The sequence below is a fragment of the Uloborus diversus genome, chromosome 6 (genome assembly GCF_026930045.1).
Source record: "Uloborus diversus isolate 005 chromosome 6, Udiv.v.3.1, whole genome shotgun sequence".
In the NCBI taxonomy this organism is placed as follows: Eukaryota; Metazoa; Arthropoda; class Arachnida; order Araneae; family Uloboridae; genus Uloborus; species Uloborus diversus.
The window spans coordinates 107,974,428-107,999,878 of NC_072736.1; the positions used below are offsets into that span (position 1 = coordinate 107,974,428).

General features: G+C 35.3%; 1 protein-coding gene across 1 annotated transcript in view; it reads right to left on the minus strand.

Annotated features, from left to right (window-relative positions):
* The window catches only part of LOC129225102 (murinoglobulin-1-like), a 146,313-nt gene that overhangs the window by 24,232 nt on the left and 96,630 nt on the right, over positions 1–25,451 (minus strand). Inside the window, exons 15-24 of the mRNA XM_054859661.1 lie at positions 25,144–25,297; positions 22,607–22,756; positions 20,068–20,146; positions 18,440–18,525; positions 16,560–16,683; positions 7,605–7,746; positions 4,599–4,827; positions 3,495–3,728; positions 1,547–1,598; positions 1,345–1,437 (exon numbers count right to left, since the gene is read on the minus strand). Coding sequence (XP_054715636.1) covers positions 1,345–1,437; positions 1,547–1,598; positions 3,495–3,728; positions 4,599–4,827; positions 7,605–7,746; positions 16,560–16,683; positions 18,440–18,525; positions 20,068–20,146; positions 22,607–22,756; positions 25,144–25,297 — 1,343 coding nt within the window. The remainder of the gene's footprint in view (positions 1–1,344; positions 1,438–1,546; positions 1,599–3,494; positions 3,729–4,598; positions 4,828–7,604; positions 7,747–16,559; positions 16,684–18,439; positions 18,526–20,067; positions 20,147–22,606; positions 22,757–25,143; positions 25,298–25,451) is intronic.

The window sequence follows — 25,451 nt, forward strand, 5'->3', positions numbered from 1 at the left end:
AGTGCCGTGTCTTCACACTGTTTGAACTTGATTGACACAATGACACATTCATACATGCTTGCGCCAGAACATGAAATCTATAATTTTCCCAGGTTGAATCATGAATAAATATTCTTTTGTGTGTATATCCGTCATTTATTCAAATCCACACCGTGTGATGGATCTATACCAGGTGTGATGCACTGATTACTAAAGAAAACAAACTAAGGAAAGGATGCACAATTTTTATAACACTGTATGAATCGTTTTCAGTGCGGATTACCTTTCTGTTTAGTTGTAATTTTACGAAATTGAGTTGCTTCCGAAATTTTAAAAGTAGTTTTTTCTGGAATAGCATGTTTCAAAACATAGGTTTTAAACATTTTTTAACTAATTTGACAAAGTCCAGTATTGTAAAAATATCATTCATTTCGGTGCGCAGATTCAATTTTATTTTTTACGCTTCTGTTCATGACATCACAAACTACACCACACAAGAGACTTTCTAGTGTGCTTTTGTCACAAGCGATGAAATGCCTTTCACTGATGCCATCAGCGCAGAGCGCAATATTTTGGAATTAGCTAAAGATAATAATATTATAGCGCCATAATACTAATGAATTACATGTTTGCTTCCGAAAAGCCTTCATTCGAAATTCCCATTACGACTGCTATTAATACTACTGTTTAATAGCAACTTTTTTATTAACAATGCGTAAAAATTCAACACGCCAATGGAGTAGCGCGCAAAAGTACATCACTTCTGACGTCAGAATGACCACGCCAAATTTCCAAAATCGGATATAAAAAAAAATAAAAAGTAAGTATTGGGGAAAATTATAATTTTTATTTTTTGCTTATTCTATCTGTTTCAGTTACTAAAAATAGTAATTTTAACTAAAGGAAAGAACCCCATTCTTTTTTGATTGCAACGCAATAGTTCTACGTAGATGCAATTTTTTTTTTCGTACTGTTACCAAACACCAACAACATACCAGGTAACTTGACTCAGTAAACATTAACAAATTCTCTAAAAGTAGTTTCTTTACTAGCGTAGTGTTAATGCAGGGAAAACGACCTGTCCTTGCTATTCGATGAAGGGCGAGACACGCGTGGTCTGGTCACACTCAAAAGGCGTTAACACAACCAGGGCTGCGAGATCTGCAGGAAAAGAAGCGACTAAAACCTTCGACTCTGACTCAAACTCAGACTCTTCATCCCCGGTTAGCATCTCTAATAATACTTTCTTTTCCTTTTTTGAGAGAGAAAACGTACAATTTTTTTTTTTTTTTTTAAATACGAAAAGGTATTTATTAATGGTAGAAAAATTAAAAGGAAATAAAACGAGAATTCACAAAACCTTACCGGTGACGTCAAGGTAACTTCGAGCAGAATCTGGAACAACGTCATCTGGGACACTTAGTATTAGTTTCTGTTCAAATGATCCATTTTCTTCATCTAAAATGAATGGAGTTGCAATTCAAATTTAAATCGGTGAAATTGCAGTAAAATAGTTACAAGCTATTTTCTAAATAAATAAATAAATAAATAAATAAGATTCACAAACCTTTAGGACAAGCCAGAGTGCTTTCTATGCTTTCAGTTGGGAAACCTTCAGGCTGTAAAAATTAAACAATTACAAAGGTAACTTTGGTTTTTAGGATTCTGGTAAAAAATGACCAGTTTTGCAGTAAAATATCTCAACTGGAAATATTCAGACAAAATTTAGAAACAACGTGAAGAAAGTATAATATTTTTTCTGGCATTCTGATCAATATTTTGTGCTTACTTTGTAGTTCTAATTTATGTAACGATTTTGCAGCTATGTTTCGTCACTGAAACTCGCTGAATTTGGCGACTTTTCTTAAAATTTTGGCTGATTCTAAGCCCTCATATTTCGATAACGGGGATATGAGGTAAATATTTTTGTGTATCTAGAAACATGATTTGATATATTTATATATATATACTTCTTTCCATTTCAATTTAATAATTTCTTTTCCCTTTTTTCCTATAGTAGGGTTTCCTGGTCAGGTGAATTGAAATTAAATCAGTAAGCAAATAAGGTAAGCTGTCATTATTCATCAGCATAAAATAGTGCTTCATAACTGATTTATTGTGAGTGTCGTTTCATTGATTTAGGTTGCATATTGAATAGGGGTGAAATTTTATGGATGACGAGAGTGAGGATGGATTGTTTTAATTGCCTTTGACAAATGAAACCAATTACAATTTTGTGTGTGTTGTCATAGCTACAGAAATTGCCAAACCAAGGAAAAAAGATTGCCGCCCAGGGGCGGACTGGGTCTCTCGAGAGGGCGGTAACATTGGGGGAAAAAAAGGTGCAAAATGGAAAAAAAAAAGATGCAAAAAAAAAAAAAAAATAATAATAATAAAAAAAATAAATAAATAAAAAAGAAAGGGGAAACTAATCATCAGGCTTGAGGGCGTAATGGCGTATAGGTGGGAGGGCGCATCGGCCCGCGGAGCAGTCCGCCCCTCTTGCAGTCTCAGGATTGCAAAAGTTGGCTTACCTCATTTATTTGGTGAATTATTTTAATTTAAATGTAACTTTTAGTATTATTTAATGGATAACTTTGCTTAAAAATTAAGCACTAAATTTCAGAAATATTGATTTTGGCAACATTTGATGAGAAAACAAATATTTTTATTTTGTACTTTTTAGTTAATTTTCATTGACTTAGTTATGATAATAAGACGGTAAATTTCTCAATCTTTTCATTTCATTGAGAGAGTTTATATCGTGAGGATTATTAAGTAACTTGTGGTGGTCTAAACTACTGATTATTAGTTCCTCTAGGGACCTAACTCGGCTTAAAGATACATATGCTTGACCTTTAGCAAAAATGCGCTAATTTAAGTCAACCACAGCTATATAAACAGCCTGTATAACTCATGATGACGCGAGCTGGAAACGTCGTCAGTCAAATCTTTCTCGCAAAACTAAAAACAAAAAACCGTCAAGAAAGTATATGTTGCGACACTCAACCCTCTGAATCATGACAAATATATTTTTATAGCAGACTTAGTAAACAAAATTCAGACAGCGAAAACGCTACCTGCATTTGTTGCACGCTGTGTCACACGCAGGGAGGGTGCGACACGATCCCGAAGCGACTGGTTGTTGATGTGGTGAATTTAGATTACTGTCATGTGTTTAGCGACACTCCCAAGGTTAAGACAAATCGATTGATGTAAGAATCATCAAAATTGGCCAAGGCACTTAGCCTCTACAACGTCACATAAAAACAAAAATACATACAACATAGACTCAAACACATTACCCTCCTTTACGTCGCGCACGCGCAGTGGGGTAAAAAAAAATGTAAAAATTCTTTTCCGTTGCAATTTATACCCTCTCAAATTAAAGCAAAATATTCCTAATATCATAACTTAAAAGATTTATGCGAAACGATGCATTAATAATTTGAGTTTAAAAAGTTTTAGAAGCTTATTAGAAGAAAATAGTATGAAGGAAAAAGATCAATTCTCACTTCAACAATGAACGAATTTGTGACAGCATCCTTGGCTACTGAATCCGAAACTGGCTGGTCACCGCAAGCTCCTTTCTTGGTTTCTGCTCTAACTGTCATATTCACGGTTCCAAGTGTTTCTGCTTTTACTTTCAGTTGAAGTGTTTCTCCTCCTCCTGGTTGTAAGCAAATATCACCATCAATAGAATCACCTACCACTGTAAATCCATCAGATTCATCCAAAGATACTCGTACCTAGTAAATTCAGAAAGCGCCAAAATTAGAATTTCTCATGGTGAAGTACAGTGGAGTAAGTATGGGAGCAGACCCAGAATCTAGACATCGATCTTGATTCTCAAAAACTGCACAAAATCCATAAATATGACATATATGTCATAGGCTGAACTATGTAAAATGCCTGAGATTTTTATAGCATGAAAATAGAAAATTGAGACAGTGAAAAGCAAAGAGATGTGATTGAACTTTTTAAAACTTTGATTTTACTGCGTTCTAATTTCAAACCATATTTAGGCTTTTATTGAATTTTCTTTCTAAATCATGCTGTATAATCATGCTGCTCTTACCAGGATAACATTACCACTATTGCCCCAAAACAAGTGACTTTTTTCAGTCACTACCGGTTATCTCCAAATTTTTAATTTTGACACTGACTCCTTCGCTTCGAAGTGCTTCAATTCGATGTGGCAGAATTTATAGTCCGCTTTTTTTTCTTCCGTGGATGTAATTATTGTAACATCTTGTGATATTATCAATTCAATTCATTACTTAAAACTTAGATTGTGTTTTCAACACTGCTCAACACAATGAAAAAAGCATGATTATCTTAGAAAACATCTACATAGAGTTGGACTGACAGACTCTCCAACTTGCCCACTGTGCTCAACCAATTCCAACAAGAGTGATGATCACTTAAACTCATGTCCTGTACTTCATGACGTAGTCGTTGAAAATACTAACGATTTTAATTATTGTTTAAAATGTTTTTCTGAATTTTATTGGACTATTGATCTGCCTGACAAAGACTGTTGGCAGTTATGCCTAGGTCTAACGTACGTATAAAAAAAACTACAGCAATATACACAAACCACTAAAACTTCAACTTACTGGTAAGGAATCGTCTACGTAGTTGAAGAGAGACACAGATACAGTGAAGATCTCCCCGCGGATGACAGAATATGGAAGAGTAAACGAAAGAAAGAAAGCCTGGAATCCTTTGATACTAGTACTGTTGGAAATGCCAAGTCCATCCTCACTGCTCATGCACACGGCACTGCCGATCCATTCGGTGATGGTATGTGGCAGTCGTTCTTTCGTCACAAGCTCACCGTCAGGTCTGTAAGACAATCAATTTAAGGTGTTTAAAAATTATTCAAACAACTGAACCTGTGATGTGATGATATAACAAGAATGCCATAAACTGTAAACTGTTTGTCCAAGACTTGTGCTCATTTCAGCTAAGTATGCGAGTTCAGTTAAGATGTAAGTTAATTGGTTGAAAAATGCTCACTTTTGAGCTAGCATACAACAGTAAGTAAAACCACATATAAAGGTGAAACTAATTCTTTTCATTTTTATTTGTGCTTAATTACGATGGTTCTCTTAATATTATCATATAGCTTTTATGGATATTTGGTGGGAATGTTAACGATGAAGTTGAAAACGTCACAAGTATGTCAGAACTAAGGCTATAAACAAAGGATTCTTCTTTTCCAAGACCATTATTTCAAACTTTATGCCATAATTAAATGCACCGTAAAGCGGGAGAACATTGCTCCTCTAGGGATAACATTGCTCCAAAAAGTGTAAAAGTTTTTTTACTGATTTTCGGTCTCGAATTGGCAATTTGCCCACCTGTTTACTGTTATCTTCTACCTAGTTGAAAGAAATTCCGCATTGTCAACCACTTCGTCACTGAAGTCCTCGAAAATTAGTAAAAACATTTTGGAACAATGTTATCCCTAGAGGAGCAATGTTCCCCCTTTTTACGGTACTCTATAATACAATACTGTAGAAAAAATCATTTAAGAATCTTAGCGATTACATTGGAGAAAAAAAACAGTAATTGGATTTTAAATTACAACTTCAGGTGATGTTGAATTACTAGAATGTCCACCTCATTTAGCTTTGCAATGAACAACAACAATCTTAGGTTTCCTTTGCAAAATTGCAAACGATATCTTATGGTTTTTCAGAAACTCTGCTTAATTTTGACAGCATGACAACGAAGAAAGATGATATGATGCTATTGATGATACCTTCGACAGTGCATGGTACCACTACTACCTAGTTGCTAAGAAACTTGGTTATGTAAAAATTAAGAAAAATACATTGTAATGATTATCGGTTTAGACCATTTGAAAAGTATGTTATGAAAACTAGAGAAAAATGCTTAAAGGTGGTCCAGGATACATTTAAAAAAAGTAAATAAATAATCAGTTTAGAATTTTGAAATTTTTTGCACCGATTCACCATCTATTTAATAGGCATAATCATGAAAAAATATTAAAATCTTTTTTTTTTAACTTCAATTTAATTTGTTTAATAAAAAATGAGGTCGCTTTAAATCGCTTAAACTCAAAATATTCTTGGTCAATTTCCAATTTTTTTTCAAAAAAATATGCACAAATATCTGAGCTTTAATTTTCATTCGGTGATTTAAAAAATATTAATTCAATAAAAAATAGAAAATATTTGAAGACAAATTTTGAAAAAAAATCGAAAAAAAGTTTTTAAAAAATCATATTTTTTTCAAAAAACGTTTTTTACAAATTTGCCAAACAAAAATTAAAGTAAACTGTTTGAAAAAAATATAATTCAAATTTCATTGCTTTATCTTTATCAGTTCTTGACTAATAAGAGTTTGAATGCAAAAAGTCGAGAAAAATTGCATCATGGAGAAAAACGCGTTCCAAGTTTTAAAGTTAAGCATAATATTAGTTAAATGCATGCAACAAAAATAATTATATCTTTCGTTTTAATTAAGATAGAAACAAGATTTAAACGTCCTTTTAAGCAGAAAAAAAGAAAGAAGTTTTTTTAAATGATTAAAAAAAAATGCAATATTTGACAATTTTTGTGTCCCGGATCTTCTTAAGTAGTAAAATAATTAGAAAATAAATGACTGTTTTATGCAGAACATGCCATATCCTTCTTTTCTGTTTCCTTCTTTAGAAATATGTACACAGAAGATTTTGGATTTGGATCATTTGAATAAGTTTGACTTCGTAAAATAAGTAAGAAAAGTTTGTACGTTTCGTGAGAAACGTAATTTGAACCTTAAGTTGCGCAAAATAAAAGGGAGAATTTTGTGATAGTGAGGTAATGCAGTGGGACTCAGTTTTTCTTTACCCGAGTTCTGCACCCTACATCTAGATAAATCGCGCTCGCCACAACACATATAAAACATTTAATAATTTAAATTTTTTCTAGATAACATGGGAAAGCGCGGGAAAAGAAATAAAATTTCAAACTAAGAACTGCTGTTATCATTAAACCAGCATATTTTATTTATACGAGGTTTCTGTGTTTTATAAAGCAATTCCTGGCTATTTTGCTCCAAATTCGCAAACATCATGCGCAATAGCGAATAAATATTATTTGTTTTTTTTTTTTTTTTGGAAGTTTGTTGCATTGAAAAACATTACGGGTCACATGGCTCAGTTTCGCGGGAATAATCTGGCCAGCGGGCCGTATGTTGGAAAGCACTGACGTAAAATATGTGATATGTAATTAATGGAAAACTGCAAATGCACTTATTGACAAAACTTGAAGTCTGACTAAGCAGCGCTTCAAAAAAGTCAGCTTATTCATTAAGATGGAGTTTCGAGAACTTTTCGGATAATTTCCATTCAATCATTATTATTTTTGCTTGAATCAAATGATGTCAATGACGAAGTATACAGTAGCAAACAAATCTGTACAAAAAAATTCTTCTAAGGACATGTGTTTGGTTACCACCTATGACAACCTCCGAGAACTCTGCCATTAGTTTTAGTGGCAATAAAAGCGCCCTCCATTAAGCTTCTCTCTTTTTTTCAGGACGCTTCACGACACTTTGAGTCACGCAAAGCATTACCAAAGTTTATAATTAATGAGTTTATATTTATTCACCCAGTCATCTGCATCTGGAAAAGCCATGTCTCCGGGAAGTAATTTCTCACGTCCACAGCGGATTTGGTAGCTGCAGCAGCTCCCATTTTGTTGCTGGCCTCGGGGGCGGCCGGTCTCCTGGCTGTTGATGCTAGTGCCACAGCTGAAAATACAGTCATTTCTTCGTTTAAGTTAGGTGTTGCTGAAAGACTTGATTTTACACTTTTAGCAGATTTTTTTCGACCGAGAATATTGTTCCTTTCAGTTGAATTAGCATTATCTCGTAAAAATTAGGATTCTTCTCTCGATTTTTTTTTAGTTGAATTAGTAACTACCTTGTGACTTTTTTTTTCTGCTGAAAATATTAGTTATTTTAAAGTTGAATTATCACTACCTTGTGAAAATTAGGATTTTTTCTGCCGAAAATAATAGTCTTTTTTTTTCTGTTGGATTAGCACTACCTTGTAAAAAATAGTATTTTTTTGAGAAAGATAGTTTTTCAAGCTGAAAGACACTTTTTCAAGAATGTTTTATGCTTTAAAAGTTTTTTTTATGTCTGAAAATAAATTTCGGGTAATTTTTTTTCTTTCATTATACGTTTTGCGACCTACGAACGATTCCCGTCGAAAATGCTTCGATAAAAATAAAACTAGGAAAGAAAGAGAACGAAAAAAGGGGGGGGGGGGGGGGGCGTGGGTCTCTTATGCCCCAAATGAATTCGACTGTTGCATTCTAACGTTTTGTAATGCTTACATTTATGGCTTTATGTGCATAAATGTCACTTACATGCCATTTTAGTTGTATTTATGTAAAGAAATAATGTAAATATCAATCGAAATTTTACAACTTTTGTCACGAAATTTCGTAGAGTTCAAAATCAATGTAATGTTGGGTTTACATACACCTCACCTCAATAATTATGCTACAAAAATATCACCTCTTCAGTTGAAGAGAAATATTGAAGATTGAAGAGAAATATTTTTCCAAATTACTTTTTTAAATTTACTTCTTTCATCAATTTTTTTCTTCGAACAAACTTTTCCTTATAATGAAGTGTACGCGAGGGAGTTTGTACCAGTTAAAAACAACAAATAAATTGACACACATTCACAATGAAAATTGCATATAGGGTAGGTTCAAGGGTAGGTTCTTTCGATTCTGAACAATCATGGGTTCGAACAAAAGTGATCAGATTATAGAGGTGTTCGTCATAGAGGGGTATTGGATAAGGTATATGAATTCGCCGGATCATCAAAATGTGTTCAGGTTACCGGGGTGTTCAGATAGGGAGAGTCTGTTGTATTTCGTTTCAAAGTTACAATTTCGGTGAAAGTCTTGTATTTGTATAATAGAAATGGAGTTATACTAAAGATACATTTTTTTTTTTTGAAAATCGAAATATCCGCAATTTTCATTGTATCAAGACATTGACTTGCCTTGAATTTATGTATTTTTCTCCCAAAACATGCAAGTTTCTATCTTCTATCGAAAAAGTTTATCTTTGTATACAAAAATTTCAGCCCAAAAATTTTATGAAAACAGTTGAATGTTACCTTAATCAGGGGTGCGCACAAGAAAGGGGAGCGGGGGTTGAAGGCGCTGATCCGTGCTATTTTCCTTTTTTTTGGGGGGGGGGGGTATTTTAAGTAGTATTTTTTTGTATGGTTATCTCTCATACTTTCATGTAATCCGTAGCTTTTGAGGGAGATGAGCAGCCCACCTCAATACTGTTTCACCTTTTTTTAATCAATGCAATACTATTGATTATTTTTAAGAGTCCAATGATTTTAATCATTAATGAGGTCATAGATAAATCTTTTATTTCGAAAGTTAAATTGCTAATAAGAAAGCAAAATTTTCGCTATACAAAGTGTCTCAACTAAAACTTTCTCTGAAGACAATATTCGAAGAAAAAAAATAAATTTGGGAAATATTGTTGGAGAGTACAGATATTTTTCCGGAGCGAAAAAAAAAAAATTAATTTGAATTTTGACATCTTGAATTCAAATTATGTTTTTCGCAATCACAAGTGTGTGTATGTAGGCGTGTGTGTTTATGTGTGGGGGTATGTGTGTTTGTGTGTAGGGGTATGTGTATGTGTGTGTAGGCATGTGTGTTTGTCTGTGTGCTGGCATAAGTGTGTGGGTAGTTGTGTATATGAATGTGTGTATGTGTGTGTGGGGGGGGGGTATGTGTATGTGTGTGTAGGCATATGTGTTTGTGTCAGTGTGCAGGCATGAATGTATGGGTAGTTGTGTGTATGTGTGTGTGTGTGCGTGCGTGTGTGTATGTGTAGCTGCGTATGTATGCGCGTGTGTGTAGGACATGGATGCAACCTGGAGACGGCTTTCGCTATAGGAGCAGCATCGTGAGGAGCCGGTCGACGGTGACAGGGTGCGGAGGGTGGCGGTGGGAAAATAAAATATTTGGGCATCAAAACAGTCAAATGAGAACAATAAGCAATCGTGATTGCTCAAAAAAAAAAAAAAAAATCTAGCAACCATCAGCTGTGAGCGACTCTCAAGCTGCAAAATAGCGTTCAACATTAAGGACTACAATATCAACATACTTCAAAGAGGTCGTCCACAAATGATGTCAAGCTTTGAGGGGGAAAGGGGGTTCGGGATATTATGACAAATTGTAAGAGGTAGAGAGAGGAGGAACAAGAAGTGTGGTATAACCGATTTATGTTAAAAAATATCCTTTGCAAAAAAAAATATTTACGTAATATAGCTTGATATGTTACTAGGGAAGCAGGGGGCGATGAAGTGAAACTTTGGGGAAAAGAGGGGGGATTAAGCAAGGGCACCTATATAGGGGGCAAGAGGGGGGCTCAAGCCCCTCTTTGAAATTAGAACTTTCTTGATTTTAGTACTTTTTTCTTTGCAAAATTGTAAAAAAATTCTTCTACAGCAATTAATTAATGAGTTGTTAAAAATATCAACTAATCTGTACTGAAATCGGTTTCTATCGGGAAAATATCCTGTTAAACATGGAGAAAATGTCTGAGCCCCCTTAAAATTTTGCATATGGGCGCTCTTGGGATCAAGTATGTTGTAAAAGAGTGACATCCTTTATACGGACAGCAAGATTTGTGTCATAACTTGACAGCTTCCTCTAAACTTCATGCGCTTTGCAAAATCCATTTTGTTACAGCTGCTTCATGCGTCTTTATGAGTAGAAAGTAGCACATCACATCATTGCACTCCGGGCTCTCTCGTACCCACCACTATTTGCGTTTCAGTGCTTGAATGGCCATGAAGACAGCTCTGATTTTTTGTTCCCGACCAGTAGCCAAGCAATCCCTCGTCCAGCGAGGGAATGATTCACTTGCAGGACTTTCACCACGACATATTTAACGTGCCTCAGTCACCATTAACAAACGCGGAGGATCTTCGACCAGCTGGCATCGAATCCGCGAACCTTCGGTTGCAAGTCTCTGATCCATGGCAATTGAAAGTAGCGCATCACGTGTGGTAGGCCTTTTTAGACCATACAGTTCTTTTATCCCAAAAAGCGGAGTCGGAAAAGAAAATGACGAATTCCAGGTCCAATTCAGATTTTGTAGTTATTGAAGATTGAGAACTCTGAGAGATAATTGTCGATTACGACTTTTGGAGCTTAAAGTCTCTGACTTCTTTTCCCCAAACGCCGTTCGATTCCGACTTCGTAGCCCTTATTTTATCCCTTGATCAGTAGATTTAAGGATACAAGCTCGTTGTAAGAAGTGATTTTTTTTTTCTTCTTTCTAATGGAGCTGCGTTAAGTGCCTTCGCCTTTTGCACACTTAGCGCGTTCTCCCGACATGGCATCCAGTCTTTCATATGCCACCATTAAGGCGCGGATGTCGGAGGCACTGATAATTTTGACAAGCAGTTTCCACCAGATGGCGGCTCGTGCGTTCCTTTCAATATGAAACTACCCAAGGGATTTAATTTTTCTCTTGGCAAAATTCAAGTTCGAGCCAAACAAATCTTTTGCACGCCACATAACATACGACTTTGGCGCTCAAGATTTTCTGCATCTCGAAAATCCACCAACTGGCCACCGCGAGTCAGAACCTGGGACCAAGATGTAGAAGGTCCCCGCCTCTCTTCCACGCCATCCAGCCAACATGTTGTAACATAAACAAAAATATCAATGAAGACTGATTCTTCAGTGACAAGCAGTATTTTATGAAAACTTGATCCGAGAGATAAGAGGGAATAATAAAACACGAGGCAATTATTCGTGAAACTTTAAGTTACATAAATTATTTTAGTTGCGTTTCTGGTGTAAAATATTTAAAACTGATTATAAAAGCAAGAAACACAGCTCATATTTCAATTGCGGAAGGTACGTCGAGGGATGTTTGACGCTCATTTTGAGCGTCGATCGACCTTAACAGAGGTTGAATTGAAATAGTGATGTTGTAGTGATTTTTTGATGAAATTCACTCGTTTTCTAAATTCGAAGTCTTAATGTGATGGGATGTATATCAACATAACAAATAAATGAATAAATAAAAAAAAGTGCAGTGCAAGATTTTGAAATGTGCTTAAGTGAAAATTTTTGCAAGGCTGATCAAAGAAGTAAGGTCACAAAACAAGAGGAAACTTCGTGCCGATGGTTGCAAGTGCTGATTAGTTCCCCGATACGCAGAAAAGTCTGCATGTATTTCTTCAGGACACTGGACTCGATCGACATTTATTCTGTTTTATGAAAAAAAGGGGGTGGGGGGCAAATAATTGAAATTTTCGAATTAAAGGAAGTACATAGCGTGGAAATCGAAAACATTAATAGTTTAAGGGGATTTCCAGAGCTATTTGCACTACGATTGTACGACAAAGAAGGTGTGATTGTCAATTTCAGAACGAGACACTCGCGACGGGACGTCATTACCCATCCGTCCAACAGAATGGACTTGGCTTGATACCCAGTGATTACCACCTGTTCCCCCAAGTTGAAATACGAGCATATTGTTGAAGTGGTTTTTATCAAAAGCAACGAGGTGAAAGTGAAATTCTGCTGTTCCTGAACGACAAGGCGGCAAGCTGATATGACATGATCATACACACTAAAAAATATTCTGACATATGTATTATAAATTGTATAATACATATGTATATATATACAGTCGGACCTCCATATATCGAAGTAGCAAATTGCCGGGAAAAAAAATATATAGAACTTTCGATTTTTGGAAACTATCTTATCATAAAAATCTCCTAAAAGATTAAAATTCAAGCTAATTTTCGTGTATGAAACCCTATTTATAATTTATACGAGCATCGAATTAAATGAAAATTAATAATTAAAAAATTAACAGAAATTGCATTTTTGCTCCTTCATACATCTTCACTCTTCGGCAATTCAACTTGATCCGCAACATTAGGGATTTTTGTTTTGACAATGTAATCGAGAGAAAAGTAAAAAATTAATCTACTGAACTTGAGTGACTTTTACTGAAACTGAAAAGACTAGGAATGATAATCAACATTCAAAAGGGATAGCTTGAAACTACAGTGCTACTGGTTACAACTAAGACTTGAAATAAACTTGAGGAAATTGAAGAGCTCCAAAACGGAACAACAACCTATCTACACACCCCTTTAACCCCAGATTCCTTATGAGTTTCGTAGCAACCTTTCGTGAACATAATTTTCTCCCGTAACCTTCATTTTTCATGAGAAATACAGTCTATAAAATGGAAAAAAAAATCTATGAATGTCTTGAAATTTTTTTCGATATGTAGAGATTTTTTTCGATGTATAGAAGCAATTTTTCTATGTAATGAATATAGAAGTTTGCTGGGATTTCTGGGATTTCGATACATAAAATTTTGATATGCGGAAGTTCGACTGTATATATATATATATATATATATATATATATATATATATATATATATATATATATATATATATATATATATATATATATATATATATATATATATATATATATATATATATATGGAGGGGAAACCATACTATTAAGATTATCCTAATAAATCCGGAAGTAGAAAAGGTTGATAGTTTATTTCTAGCGGGAAGTAAAAACCTGCTTGGAGAAAGGGATGCGGAACATTCGGATCGGATATTGATTCTGATTAAAGTTCATTTATTCCAATGATGTGTCAATCAAAAATGTATATCGTTCATACCATAAGCCATTGAAGACATTACTAAAAATTAAAAAAAGGAACCGCCTGACCACCGATAAGATAGAAAGGCGAACATCCGGTTTAAAAGCGGATGTTCGCCTTTCTACTATTACTTTGCATGGATGCCAATTTGTGGAATTTAAGGCATAGATAGATCCAAATGAATGAACACGTGATTCAAAAATTTTCACAACGTTTCCTTTTTTCCTGTTTTAGACCCATTCCGATATTGTCTTAGCTGCCATCTTGCCAATTCCGTGACAAATGTGGTCAGACAGTGTTTTAACCCTTTGTGGCTTTAAGAATGAGGAATGTATGTCTTCGTTTGATATTTCAGCAGAAATATTTTTAGGAAATGAGTATCAATATAGGTGAATAAGGAAAACTACTTTTTGACTGGCAGTTCCTATGAATCATTAGTGCTTTATTCTTTTTAGACATTTTTTTGTAACTTTGGGCATAAGATTTATGCTGCTCCTTCCCTCAAAAAAAACTGCATATTTCAGCTTCAATATCAAATTACTTTAGTTTAATTACTTATTCATCTATTTATTTAAATAATTTTGAGAAGGAGTGAGATCAACTACAAGTAATTTGTAACAAGTAAGCAGCACTAATGAGGAGAACAACTCGATGGAAGAAAGCAGAAAGTTATTTTTCACCTTCATTAAAAATATCCCTCAGAATTTTTTTTTTCTTTTGTAACGAAATTTCATATTGTTCCTTCTGTAAGACTCTTTCAAAAAGTAAAAATCTGTATTTTGAAAGGACAGAAAGGAAGATAAAGCATAATTCTATCAAAAATGATACTTACATTTTGATCGCATTTTAAGCCCTGAAAAAATTAAGGCCAAATTTAAATGTAGTTATAATTTTCCGAAGAAGTTTCTCATTAGATAAAATTTCAAATTCATAATTGCAAATTGAACTATGAAGCAAATATTGTGACGTATTTAAATGAACAAGTTTCTTAAAGTGCTCAACAGATGACAGCACTTGCAGATTTATATAGTAAACTGTGCAGAGGAAAAAAAGTCTCATCCATCACAAGATTCGAAAAAAAAAAAAAAAAAAATTCTATTTTTACTTTCTTTGACCTCCTACATAAAACCTCTGCGAAGGTTTAATTTTTTAATTGCGAATGTGTGATGTTTTTACATACTAAATTACTTTTCGTGTGCAAATAGGGATTTTTTCTGGAAAATAATAGCTTCTGAATTTCTCATGTAGATGGCAGCACTAAATGCCGAAAAACGAATATAAGGGGGCTAAGCCCCTGTAAAATGGTGAAAAATTGAGCTAACAGCAAACTCTTCCTTTCCTTTCCAAAAGTACCCTAAAATTTCCGTTTCGCAAAAACACACAAAGATATCGGGACCGAACCTCCTCACCCTTCTTTCTTCTGCTGTTCCCGAAAAAAATGGCCACGTTTTCGGTAACGCTAAGTAATCTTCCTAACGACACCAACGATAGCCTAAAATTCTGTTTTTCAAACTTCAACGCCGAAAAATTCCCAGAGAAAGCCCCTGATTTCTTTTTAATTCCTTAACATTACCAAAGATTTACAATTTTGTTTTCAGCAATTTCCGTGGGAGAGTCTAGCAAGCCATTTCTTTCACAGATGGCCTAAATTTGACTTTAATTTTGAAAAACACATCTCGAGTGTGAAACTCGTCCCCTTTTCTCTTGGATTATAAGGTGCAGCTTAAAGTTGCTTCTTGAGATTTCAATATCAAAAATTACCCCGAGAGAGCCATCACATGCCCTGCAGTCACCAAAGAGTCTTAAACTATCGTAAGGACTTCAATTTTAAATGATTTTCGAAGGAACGCTTCGCGCCGCCTTCAGCAGCAGCAAAGGTGGCCTACAATTGCGTTTTTTAGAGATTAATGTCGAAATTTCCCGGATGAGCCCTCGACCTCTTACGTCGTCAAAGATTACCAAAAATGAACTTCAGTCTTGGGAAAAATATTGAGAGAGAACGCCACTTCCTTTCCCCTCCAAAAGTTGAAATTTTTGACGTCTATTTTGAAAATTTCTTGCTGGCAGGCCCTGTATACCCTTCCTCCTTTGTTTTCTTCTCTTAACGCCAATAAGAATGACTAAAACAGCTTTAAAGTTATATTTCGAAAATTTTCCACGGGAACCACTCCTTTGTCTGTATACAGTATTATACTTTTCAACTTTGAATTTTGGCGTAAATACTTAAAATTTCATCAAAAATGTTAACATTCACCTAGAATTGAAAAGAATTGCAGGAGCACAGCTACCGTGAACTTCCATGAAAATTAAGTCCTGCTTCGAGTTTTCTGCTTCGTGGGTTTTCTCGAACCCACGGTTCGAGAAAAAAAAATCTTTTCTTTCTTAATCCTCTACTTGTGTACCTGGTTAAATACGTACATCGAAAACAGAAAAACTAAAAATGTATAATTGTTCTTTATGCAGTTGCACGGAAAACAGTAGTCAGGGCCTACGAGAGGCCACGTCAGCCTAGTCGGAAACTAGGGGGCCCGCCTCAGAGTCAATGTAGTATAAATTTTACAAGTTGTACGGGGGGAGGAATCTTGGTGACCCGGCTTGACTCTCGGTGGCCCTTACAGCAATAAGTTGATGCGATTTAGGTTGCAAACGGAAGCATAATCAAAACAGAGAGGAGTTATTATTTAAGGGGGGGTAGGCACCTCAGCATGAACGGAATTCATATGCTAGAGGTTTATTAATTTTCAAATAATGTTTGATTGTCAAAATTAAGCTAATTATGTACGTAGGTATTCATTATTTCAACGATATAAATTTCCAGTTAAAAATAATAAAAAAAATATAATATTTACCATGGCCAGCACTTTGAGGAGCTATATCGCTTGAGTAGTCATAGTAAACATTGTCACCTCCACGGTTACTCTTGCAGGGTCGGGTAAACAGAGTCAAATCGCTGATGACCAATAAGCCACAATTCTTTTGAAATAAATTAAAATTATCAATGAATAAAATATACTATAAAAACACTCAATAGCGAGAAATATTTATGATAAAAGAAACACAATTCGTGCGAGAATTTGGTACGTAATTTGTGTAATCTTATGCACACGTTATCGAACAAACACATCTTTTTTACTAATAATAAAGCTCAAAGTCTCTCTGTCTGGATCTTTGTGACGCGCACAGGTCTAAACCGTACGGCCGATTTTCATGACATTTGACACAAAATTAATTTGTAGCATGGGGGTTTCACCTTGAAGCGATTTTTCGAAAATTCGATTTTGTTCTTTTTATATTCCAATTTCAAGAACATTTTACCGATCAAATTGGACAAGGTGGACAATTAAATTACCAAATTATCATTACGTGAAACCGTAACATGGGCGAGCAAATGAACATAGCCAAATGGCGAGAAATTCATCATCCATTATTTATTAATATACAGGCGAACCAAATGACTTTTTAATATTCTACTAAGGGCAAAACCGTGCGGGTAACATTAGTGTACAATAAAACCTCATTTATCTAGACTAACTGGGACAAATGGTAATCCGGATAAACTGAAATCCGCGTTATTTTGGCAATGGCGAAAATGAAGTTATCGGTGATTTCATGAACAAAACTGAAAGTGGATAGTATATACAGTGAAACTCCGATCCCCGATTTTACCTCCCCCGAATCTACGTTTTCCTCACATTTAACGTTTTTATGTCGGGTCCCATCATCAGTTCTGCTGCTATGATTTCCAGCATTTTACATTTTCCCTGTATTTTGCGTTTTTTCAATCCAGTCCCTTGAAAAACGTAAAATCGGGGTTTCGCTGTATAACGTTTTTTTTTTTGCAAGGCTTAAATTTTCGCGATTATGAAAGATTCGTGAAAATTATAGGCTCCCACAAATAAGTGCTTTTACACTAAGCAGATTTATATTTTATTGCAGCAAAAACACAATGCTTTGTAACAAAATTACATAAGATACTTTCTCACAAACACTCTAATCAATTATAACTCAGCTGCAGTGGTGTCTTACTGACAGTACTCCCTGTTATTTATTAGCTATACTAGACCGACATTGTACAATCAAATTTAATTAAAATAAAAAGAGAGTATATTTAGCGTATTCATAGCTCTGTTGTTGTGATCATAATTTAAAACTATTATTTGAACGAATAAAATTCCTTTAACTCTGCAATTTGGTCCGGATCAATTGGAGATCTGGATAAACAAGGGCTGGATAAATGAGGTTCTACTGTAAATGTATTATTGATCGATTAAATGTTTTGAAAATTACTAATTATATTGATAGTATGGAAAACGTACTAGGCAGTTTCTTCAGGCATAAATTTCATGAGTAGTTTGAACATTAATGACTTTTCATGTTTGCATTGACAAGTCGAAAACTCGGAACTCGATAAAAAAAACTCGGCCACTTTCTGGTGGAACAAAACAAAGTAACCTTGTGCGTAAAACCTGTTGCGTGGGCATGTCTGATAACCCATTATTTTCATACCCTGCATTTTTTGTCCACACTAGGCCGAGTTTTCGGACCTCGACTGCATTACAATTGATTTTTTATTCTGCTTCTCGAATGACCTTTGATAAACATTTCGCGTCATACTTTTTCTACGATCTCCCCAACTTTTTATAAAATCTTTACTTTAATTCTAAAAAAAAATCATTCTTTTCAGACAGATTGAAGTATTGGAAATATTTCCGTATATATTTTTACTTACTTCAAAAGCAGCTAAAGAATCTTCATACGAAGAAGCGGACCATGGTCTGGGTTTTACGATCATATCACTGGATTTACTGTAAAGTCCTAAATAGTAATTAAAAAAGGGAGAACATAATTAATTTCTAAATGAGTATATATTAAAACTATAAACATTTACACCACATGTAGGTGTAAAGATCACATAGATGATCTGAATAATTGTGTTTCATGACCTATGTTAAAAAATATTTTGTTAGCATTTGTATGTAAACATTACCTACCGAACATCAACATATTCGTGTACTCTAGTTTGAGGGGTTATCAAGCACATAGCGGCAGGAATAAATGGATATTAGATTCTGCAATGCGAGGCGGGAGGGTTTAATACAGAGATTTACAAAAAAAAAAACAAAAAAAAACAAACAAACATGGTTTTAAATTCTGATTATCATCATCATGCAAGGTCACACTACTCAAAACGAATCCTTTAAAATGCTAATGAGGGGCTATTCATTAATTACGTAAGGGTCCCGAGGGGGGGGGGTTAGAAAAATCTCTATGTACCCTTACTTTTTATTAAACTCATTCTTACGTAATATTTTTCAAGTCGACATTTTATATCAGAAATCGCGCGGTCAAGTGGTTTGGCAGGGATTATATTATTTCCTTCGCGTCTGGAAGGTAAAAAACGTATTAAGAGGAGCTGTTTTTTATCTGCTTTACAAAGAATTAATAGTGTAAAATATAATAAAAGAGTCGCACTATGTATGGCATGTTTTACTTTTAATTAGTATTGCATCATTTACAAAAACAATGTCGAAAAAACATTTAGTCTAAATTCCAACTTTATAGTAAATATTTCTTTACACAAAAAGGTTTAATTAAATGATAGTGAATTCAATAACGATTCCAGTGATGTAAGATTCGTTACTTTATTATTTTCAAAAACGAAATAGAATCTTACGTATTAATAGGCGGGTGGGGCGGGGGGGGGGGGGGAGGGAGGAGTGAAAAATTTTACGTACCTTTACAGGGTCAAAAATTGCCAAAATCATCCTTAAGTAAGTAATGAATTGCCCCTAAGTGCGGTGAGCTGTCTCAACCAACACCCACTATACTAGACCGACATTGCACAATCTGACAGATTGTTCTGATGTGGCAAAAACTTGTTTGGAAAAAAAAAACTACTTTCCGGTCGTAGTTTAACAGAGTACATATTTTGATGATACCTGAATCATTTGTTGAGAAAAAGTACGAAATAGCTTTTTGACAAAAATTAACACTTTATTTCGCAATTTTTTTTTTTCTTTTGCCAAATACAAATACAAATGTTTCGATTGGCAAAATGAATTAAACAAAGAAAATGCCAACAGATTAGACTTCACGAAATTGTTCGTTCATTGTAAGCATCGTTTGACGGGAGGATCTGTTTCGAAAACATGAGTTAGCAAAATAATGTGTTAAATAAACAGCATGACCATCAGTAGGTTGGTTAACAAAATTACTCGCTTAAACAACGTATTTAAGCAAACATTTTCTATTACTACTGTTACTACTCTTTTTGATCCCATTATATAACCATGCGCGAAAAATATGATAATGTGTCTACTCTTTGGAATGTTAGTATCAATAGACAAAAAAAAATACCTGGTTGTGGTGTTTTTTCATTGCAGCGGTTTACTCCATAATATCTGCCAATGTCCATACTTTCGATAAAGTTGAACACCTGAAACATGTAAAAAAGTGTTTCTGAATTCAAACAAAAATAATGATTAATTATGACTTTTAATCATCTTATTCACCGAAAAAAGATTGCTCCGCCAATGCTTGATAATAACACACACACACACAAACCACGCTTCGCTTTTTTTCAACCGGTTTTGAAATGAACTCGTCCAAAGACGAATGACAATAATTCTGAGATAGATTATACAGGAGTAATTAGGGATCCAGATTGAGAAGTAGCTCAGTAGAAAAAAAGGAGATTATAAGCTATTTTGTGTGTCTGTCGACAAAAATATACGGGGCCCGTGGCACGATCTGGCAAAGGAATGACTAAATAAACTCGAGGGCAGTGCAAGAATGGAACATTTTCGACAATGGAGGATTTAGCATGTCGCATTGGTGAAGGACTCGCACGATCCCATAAGGGCCAAGAAGGTGATTCTAAAATCAGTGGCGTGCCGAGTATGGTTGATGCCCCCCCCCCGGGAAAATTTTGAAATTAGTAGTCTTAAAAGTGCATTTCAGCTTTATATTTTTCAAAAACTCGCAACTACACTTTGGTTGTTACCACCCAGACGGGTAACACCCGGAGCGGACCACCCCCCGCCCCCTCCTCGTAGCAACGCCACTGCTAAAATTAACATAAGCGTTTTATACAATTGTATGAAAGGAAAAGGGACCCCCGAAAATGAATGGCGACGTTGGACAAACCTAACCTGGCAACATTGAAGAGGTTATGCAGATCCTGTACGACACTGACAGGTTAGGTTTGCCCCAACTATAGATGCCAACTGCCGTAGCTGCAGCCACAGGTCAAAACTGAACGCGAGAATCTTAATGTAAATGGACAAAAGCGTAGCCTACGCGGATGCAATGCTGTTTGCATCCTTTCAAGCTACGGCAAAAGCTTTTCGGACACCTGCTTTTTTACTGCCGTTTACTAGAAGGTTTTGATTGCACATGGAACCAATTTCTCGTTGTGTATTTAAAGCCCTGAATCGTAGCATGGCCAAACTAGATGGCGCTGACGCTTAACGGGCCTTGTCAATTTATGACTTTTCTGTGTTAAACCGATGCAGCTCATGCATCCACCAATCAATGTCAACGTTTCAAAGTTTGTTTATTTTTGATTGGACCTCGCCCATTTTGACCGCAAGAGGCGCTGCACGGAACTCCTGCATCCACCAATCAATGGCAACCTAATAGAAACAGGGGTTCTCTGTAGCGCCCTCTCTGTTGCCACGAATTTCAGCGATTGTCAGTCTATAAGAATTAAGTAGGGCCATGAACGTATAATAAGTAGCGATGCGTCCGCCATCTTGGGGCTAAACGATGCTTTCTTCCTAAAACTCAAGATTAGCGGTCGCCTGTCGCCAACTGGCGATCATTTCATTGAAAATGGTTACCAAAAAAACCAAGTCTCAGTCGCAAAAAGTGGCAACCATGTTATGGTTTATTTGTAAAAAGCAATATCTCGCTACAAAATTTCGCTTCTAATCCCATCTTTGCTATTCATTTCGCAGACAGAAATTTTCTTACTCAAAGATCAGAAATATTCTGACCTAAATTTGTATTATATTTAAAAAATTGTGAAACATCACATTTTATTAGATGTTTATATCTTTATGTAAAATATAAATTTATTAAAATTTTGCTCATTGTTCTTGTACAATGTAGAGTATCATAATCCGTAAACTTGTTAATACTACAATCAGCGAATGAGTTCTTCACTTTTTGCGCTATGGATATATACGTTATAAAAATTGGCTAGCAAAAGTGGCTTCTATTCAGAAATCCTTAATCTTGAGCTTTATATACCTTCCATGTCTGCAATGGCGAAGTAGCGTTGTTTTGCTTCTTGATTTAGGTTTCGTATAACTCTTTCTTATTAATTTAGACCCAAGATTGCGGACGTGTCGATACTTAAGCTACCATCTAGCGGTTACGTTAATACTTTCTGACAGCGGCGGACCCATTGAGAAAAGATAAAATGGAGGGAGTGAAGACTTTCCTTCATAAAACAAAGATCCCAAATCACGTGATAGATTTTGAAGCAAAGCATTGTAAGAAATTAGGTTTCTTTCGCATGTTTCCCGCAAAACGTGCCAACCCTTCGTCGTTGTTGAGTCACGTGACTTGAGGTCTTTGGTTCAGCTTTTGCTAAACCAATCATTGGACTAGGCTTCCTCTATTACAATTTACTCTTCTGAGGCAGACCGCACAAACCTGCAAATCCGCCACAGAGTTTCAATTAAGCATTTTGACATCTATTACGAAAAAATTCTTACTGACACAGTCTGACTGAGAAAGAGATATGCGCGTTAAAATCCATTCCATCGAAAACATAATTTCCCACAACAAGATCTACTTTCAGTTTTCAATTCAAAATTACATAAAGCATGCGATTGAAGTCGTTAAACATAGCACGGATTGGCAAATTAAAATAAGCTGATAAATTTACCTTTTCGGTGGTGAGTTGATCATTTGAGTTCAGCAAAGAGATACTCTTATCCACGATTTTCACTCCGCACATTGAGTTCGGAGAGGCTTTCAGCGTGACTGTAGTTTTGATTCCAGGTTGCGCAACTTCATCTCCAAATTCAAACGCCACCTAAAAGAATATTTCATGTGTAAACTTTTATATCATATATATCCGACTCGGAGTAACCTCAATAATCTAAAAGTGCTACATTGAGATTGATTACATTTACATCTTCTTAATCACATCACAAATACATACGAAACATGCAAAACTGGAGAGGGTTGAAATGCTGCATTCAGCTCAGGGGATGACCGAAAACCTGCTGTTGCTCAAAAGTAGTAAACTTCTACTTTGACTTTGAAAATGCAATTAAGCCTTTCCGGAAGAGTTTTCTGGAAATGGGTGTACATATGGAGAACCCGGGGGTACTCCGTCAGGATGGATACTCCCTGGGTTCCGATGGGGTATCTGGATAAGATAGATCTCCATCCTATGCAAATACTTCGTCTTGCATGAGATGGAGTTAAATTGAACATTTTGGGAATAACAGCATCTTAAACAAGTTCACATAGCGGCGCATATGTGTACCAAATTTCGTTCGATTTCATACGATAGTTTTTGCAGTAGAGCGGCCACAAAAAACTAGTCACACACATACGTAACACACACACAAACAGACATACAGACATTTCCCAAAAATGGTCGAAATGGACTCAGCAAACATCAAAACGTTCGAATCCGTCAAAATTCGAAATTCAAAAAATTTGCACGAATCCAATACTTTCTTCTATATATTAGATATAGAAGAAAGTAAAAAAGCACTTATCTAAAAAAGTAAAACTGATCGAGAAAACTACCTTCGTATTTCGATTCAGAGCTACAACTATAGCTAAATTAAAATTTAAATTCTGGTTGCCAAAGAAAAAAAAGGTTAGCCCATGTGTTATTTATTGATTAAAAAAAAAAAGAAAGAAAGATAGCGTCGCGTAAAAAATAGAAATTTACTAACATTTTATTTTCAAGAGTAGTAACAAAACTGAAGTTTCCATTCTAAGCATTTGCCTACTGTGCTTTATTAATCCAGTACTGGCTCCGTGTCATCTTAGAATTAATCAATATTACTTTTTGTAAATATTAAAACCGTAGTACTACATTCAAAATTTCAACAGATTAAGATCAATCAGCTTGTATCAAAAACTACGATTTCAAAAAGCATACATTTTCGGCACCGCATTTATGTAATTTTTATAAATTGATCAAAAGAATTACGTTTCAAATTTTTAGCATCGAAATTTCAACAAAATGTGATCAAAAACTCTGTAGTAAAAACTACAATTGCAACAAAACTTTTGTTAAAAAATATATATGCATCAATACAAGATGTTAAGAAAAAGATACAAAAGAGAGAATTGATTTTCCTTCCGAGCTTAATCGAGGGGCACGGCAGTGCCCCAGCCAAGTCGAGCGCGAAGCAAACACTGCCGTACCATCTTTACTGGAACCATTTCGTCGCATTTTCAGGCCCCTATTTGAGAACCTTCTGATGAGACCAGATCGCAGAAATTTTCGTCATCCAGTAAGCTATAATCACACACTGGAAATCCGAAATTTCAAGTCTGTAGGTCATTTAGTTCCGAAGTTAAGCGAAAGCAAAGTTTCGCATTTATGACACTCACTCACTCATGATCATCAAAATAGAACTTGTACTTCCCATAAACTCAGAGAGGTGAAATTTGGTACAGAGTTAGGGTTTGATGATTACATAAAGGGAAAACTATAAAAACTAGGCTAACCGCCTTTACAAAAAATATTCAACTTGGTGGGCCGCTTCATTTGATGTCAAAAATCGAAAGTCTGAAGTATCTAATGAAGAACCCTCAGCTGTATTAGATATGGTAATGCCCCCTTCTACTCTTGGTACATCAAAAAATCGACTGTCATTGCGAAAGTCCAGCGTAGTGGGACACATCTTCTAATTTAATCTAGCCTAACTTTAGTCTACTCGAACATCACACAAATTAAATGTTTCTACAAAAAGAAGTGAAATCCCACCAAAAACATTCTGTAAAAAACTAGCCAAGTCTAGATGGAGCTGCTTGTTTATCTCTAAAAAGTAGTGAAATCTAGACAAAGTCATGACAAGTCTAAGGTTCCTTACTGCGATTTCTTTATTATTATAGTTAATGTTGTGTGACTTGGCCGTTAAACATTCTTTATACGTTAGTGGGTACAAGTCAATTTTGTTTACACGTTTTCCAAGTGGCAATTTTCCATCGTCAATGGGTAGCGGTTCTGGCGAAAGATTGGTGCAATGGTGTCATGGAGCACCTGGTTTTATACCCTTGTGTACCATTTAACGGCCAAGTCACACAACATTAACTATAATAATAAAGAAATCGCAGTAAGGAACCTTAGACTTGTCATGACTTTGTCTAGATTTCACTACTTTTTAGAGATAAACAAGCAGCTCCATCTAGACTTGGCTAGTTTTTTACAGAATGTTTTTGGTGGGATACCTTGTTCTTGAAGCATTTCTCAACGGTGAATTTCTGGGAATCAGCAATTACTTCTCGATCATCACGGAGGTAGTAGACCAAGACGTAGAACGAAGGCGACAAAGTGGGATCGACACTGACGCTGAGATCCACTTCTCCAATGGGTGGAATGTACCTGGAAAGGGGAGAATAGGTAAAGAAGCGAATAAAATATATATAAGTCAAATTGTAAACGATCCAGATTTTAGGTTTTGTATGTTGTACTATTGAACAATAAAATTAGTTTTCATGCAAACTTTTTATTGTAAATAAATCGTATTTCACCAAGT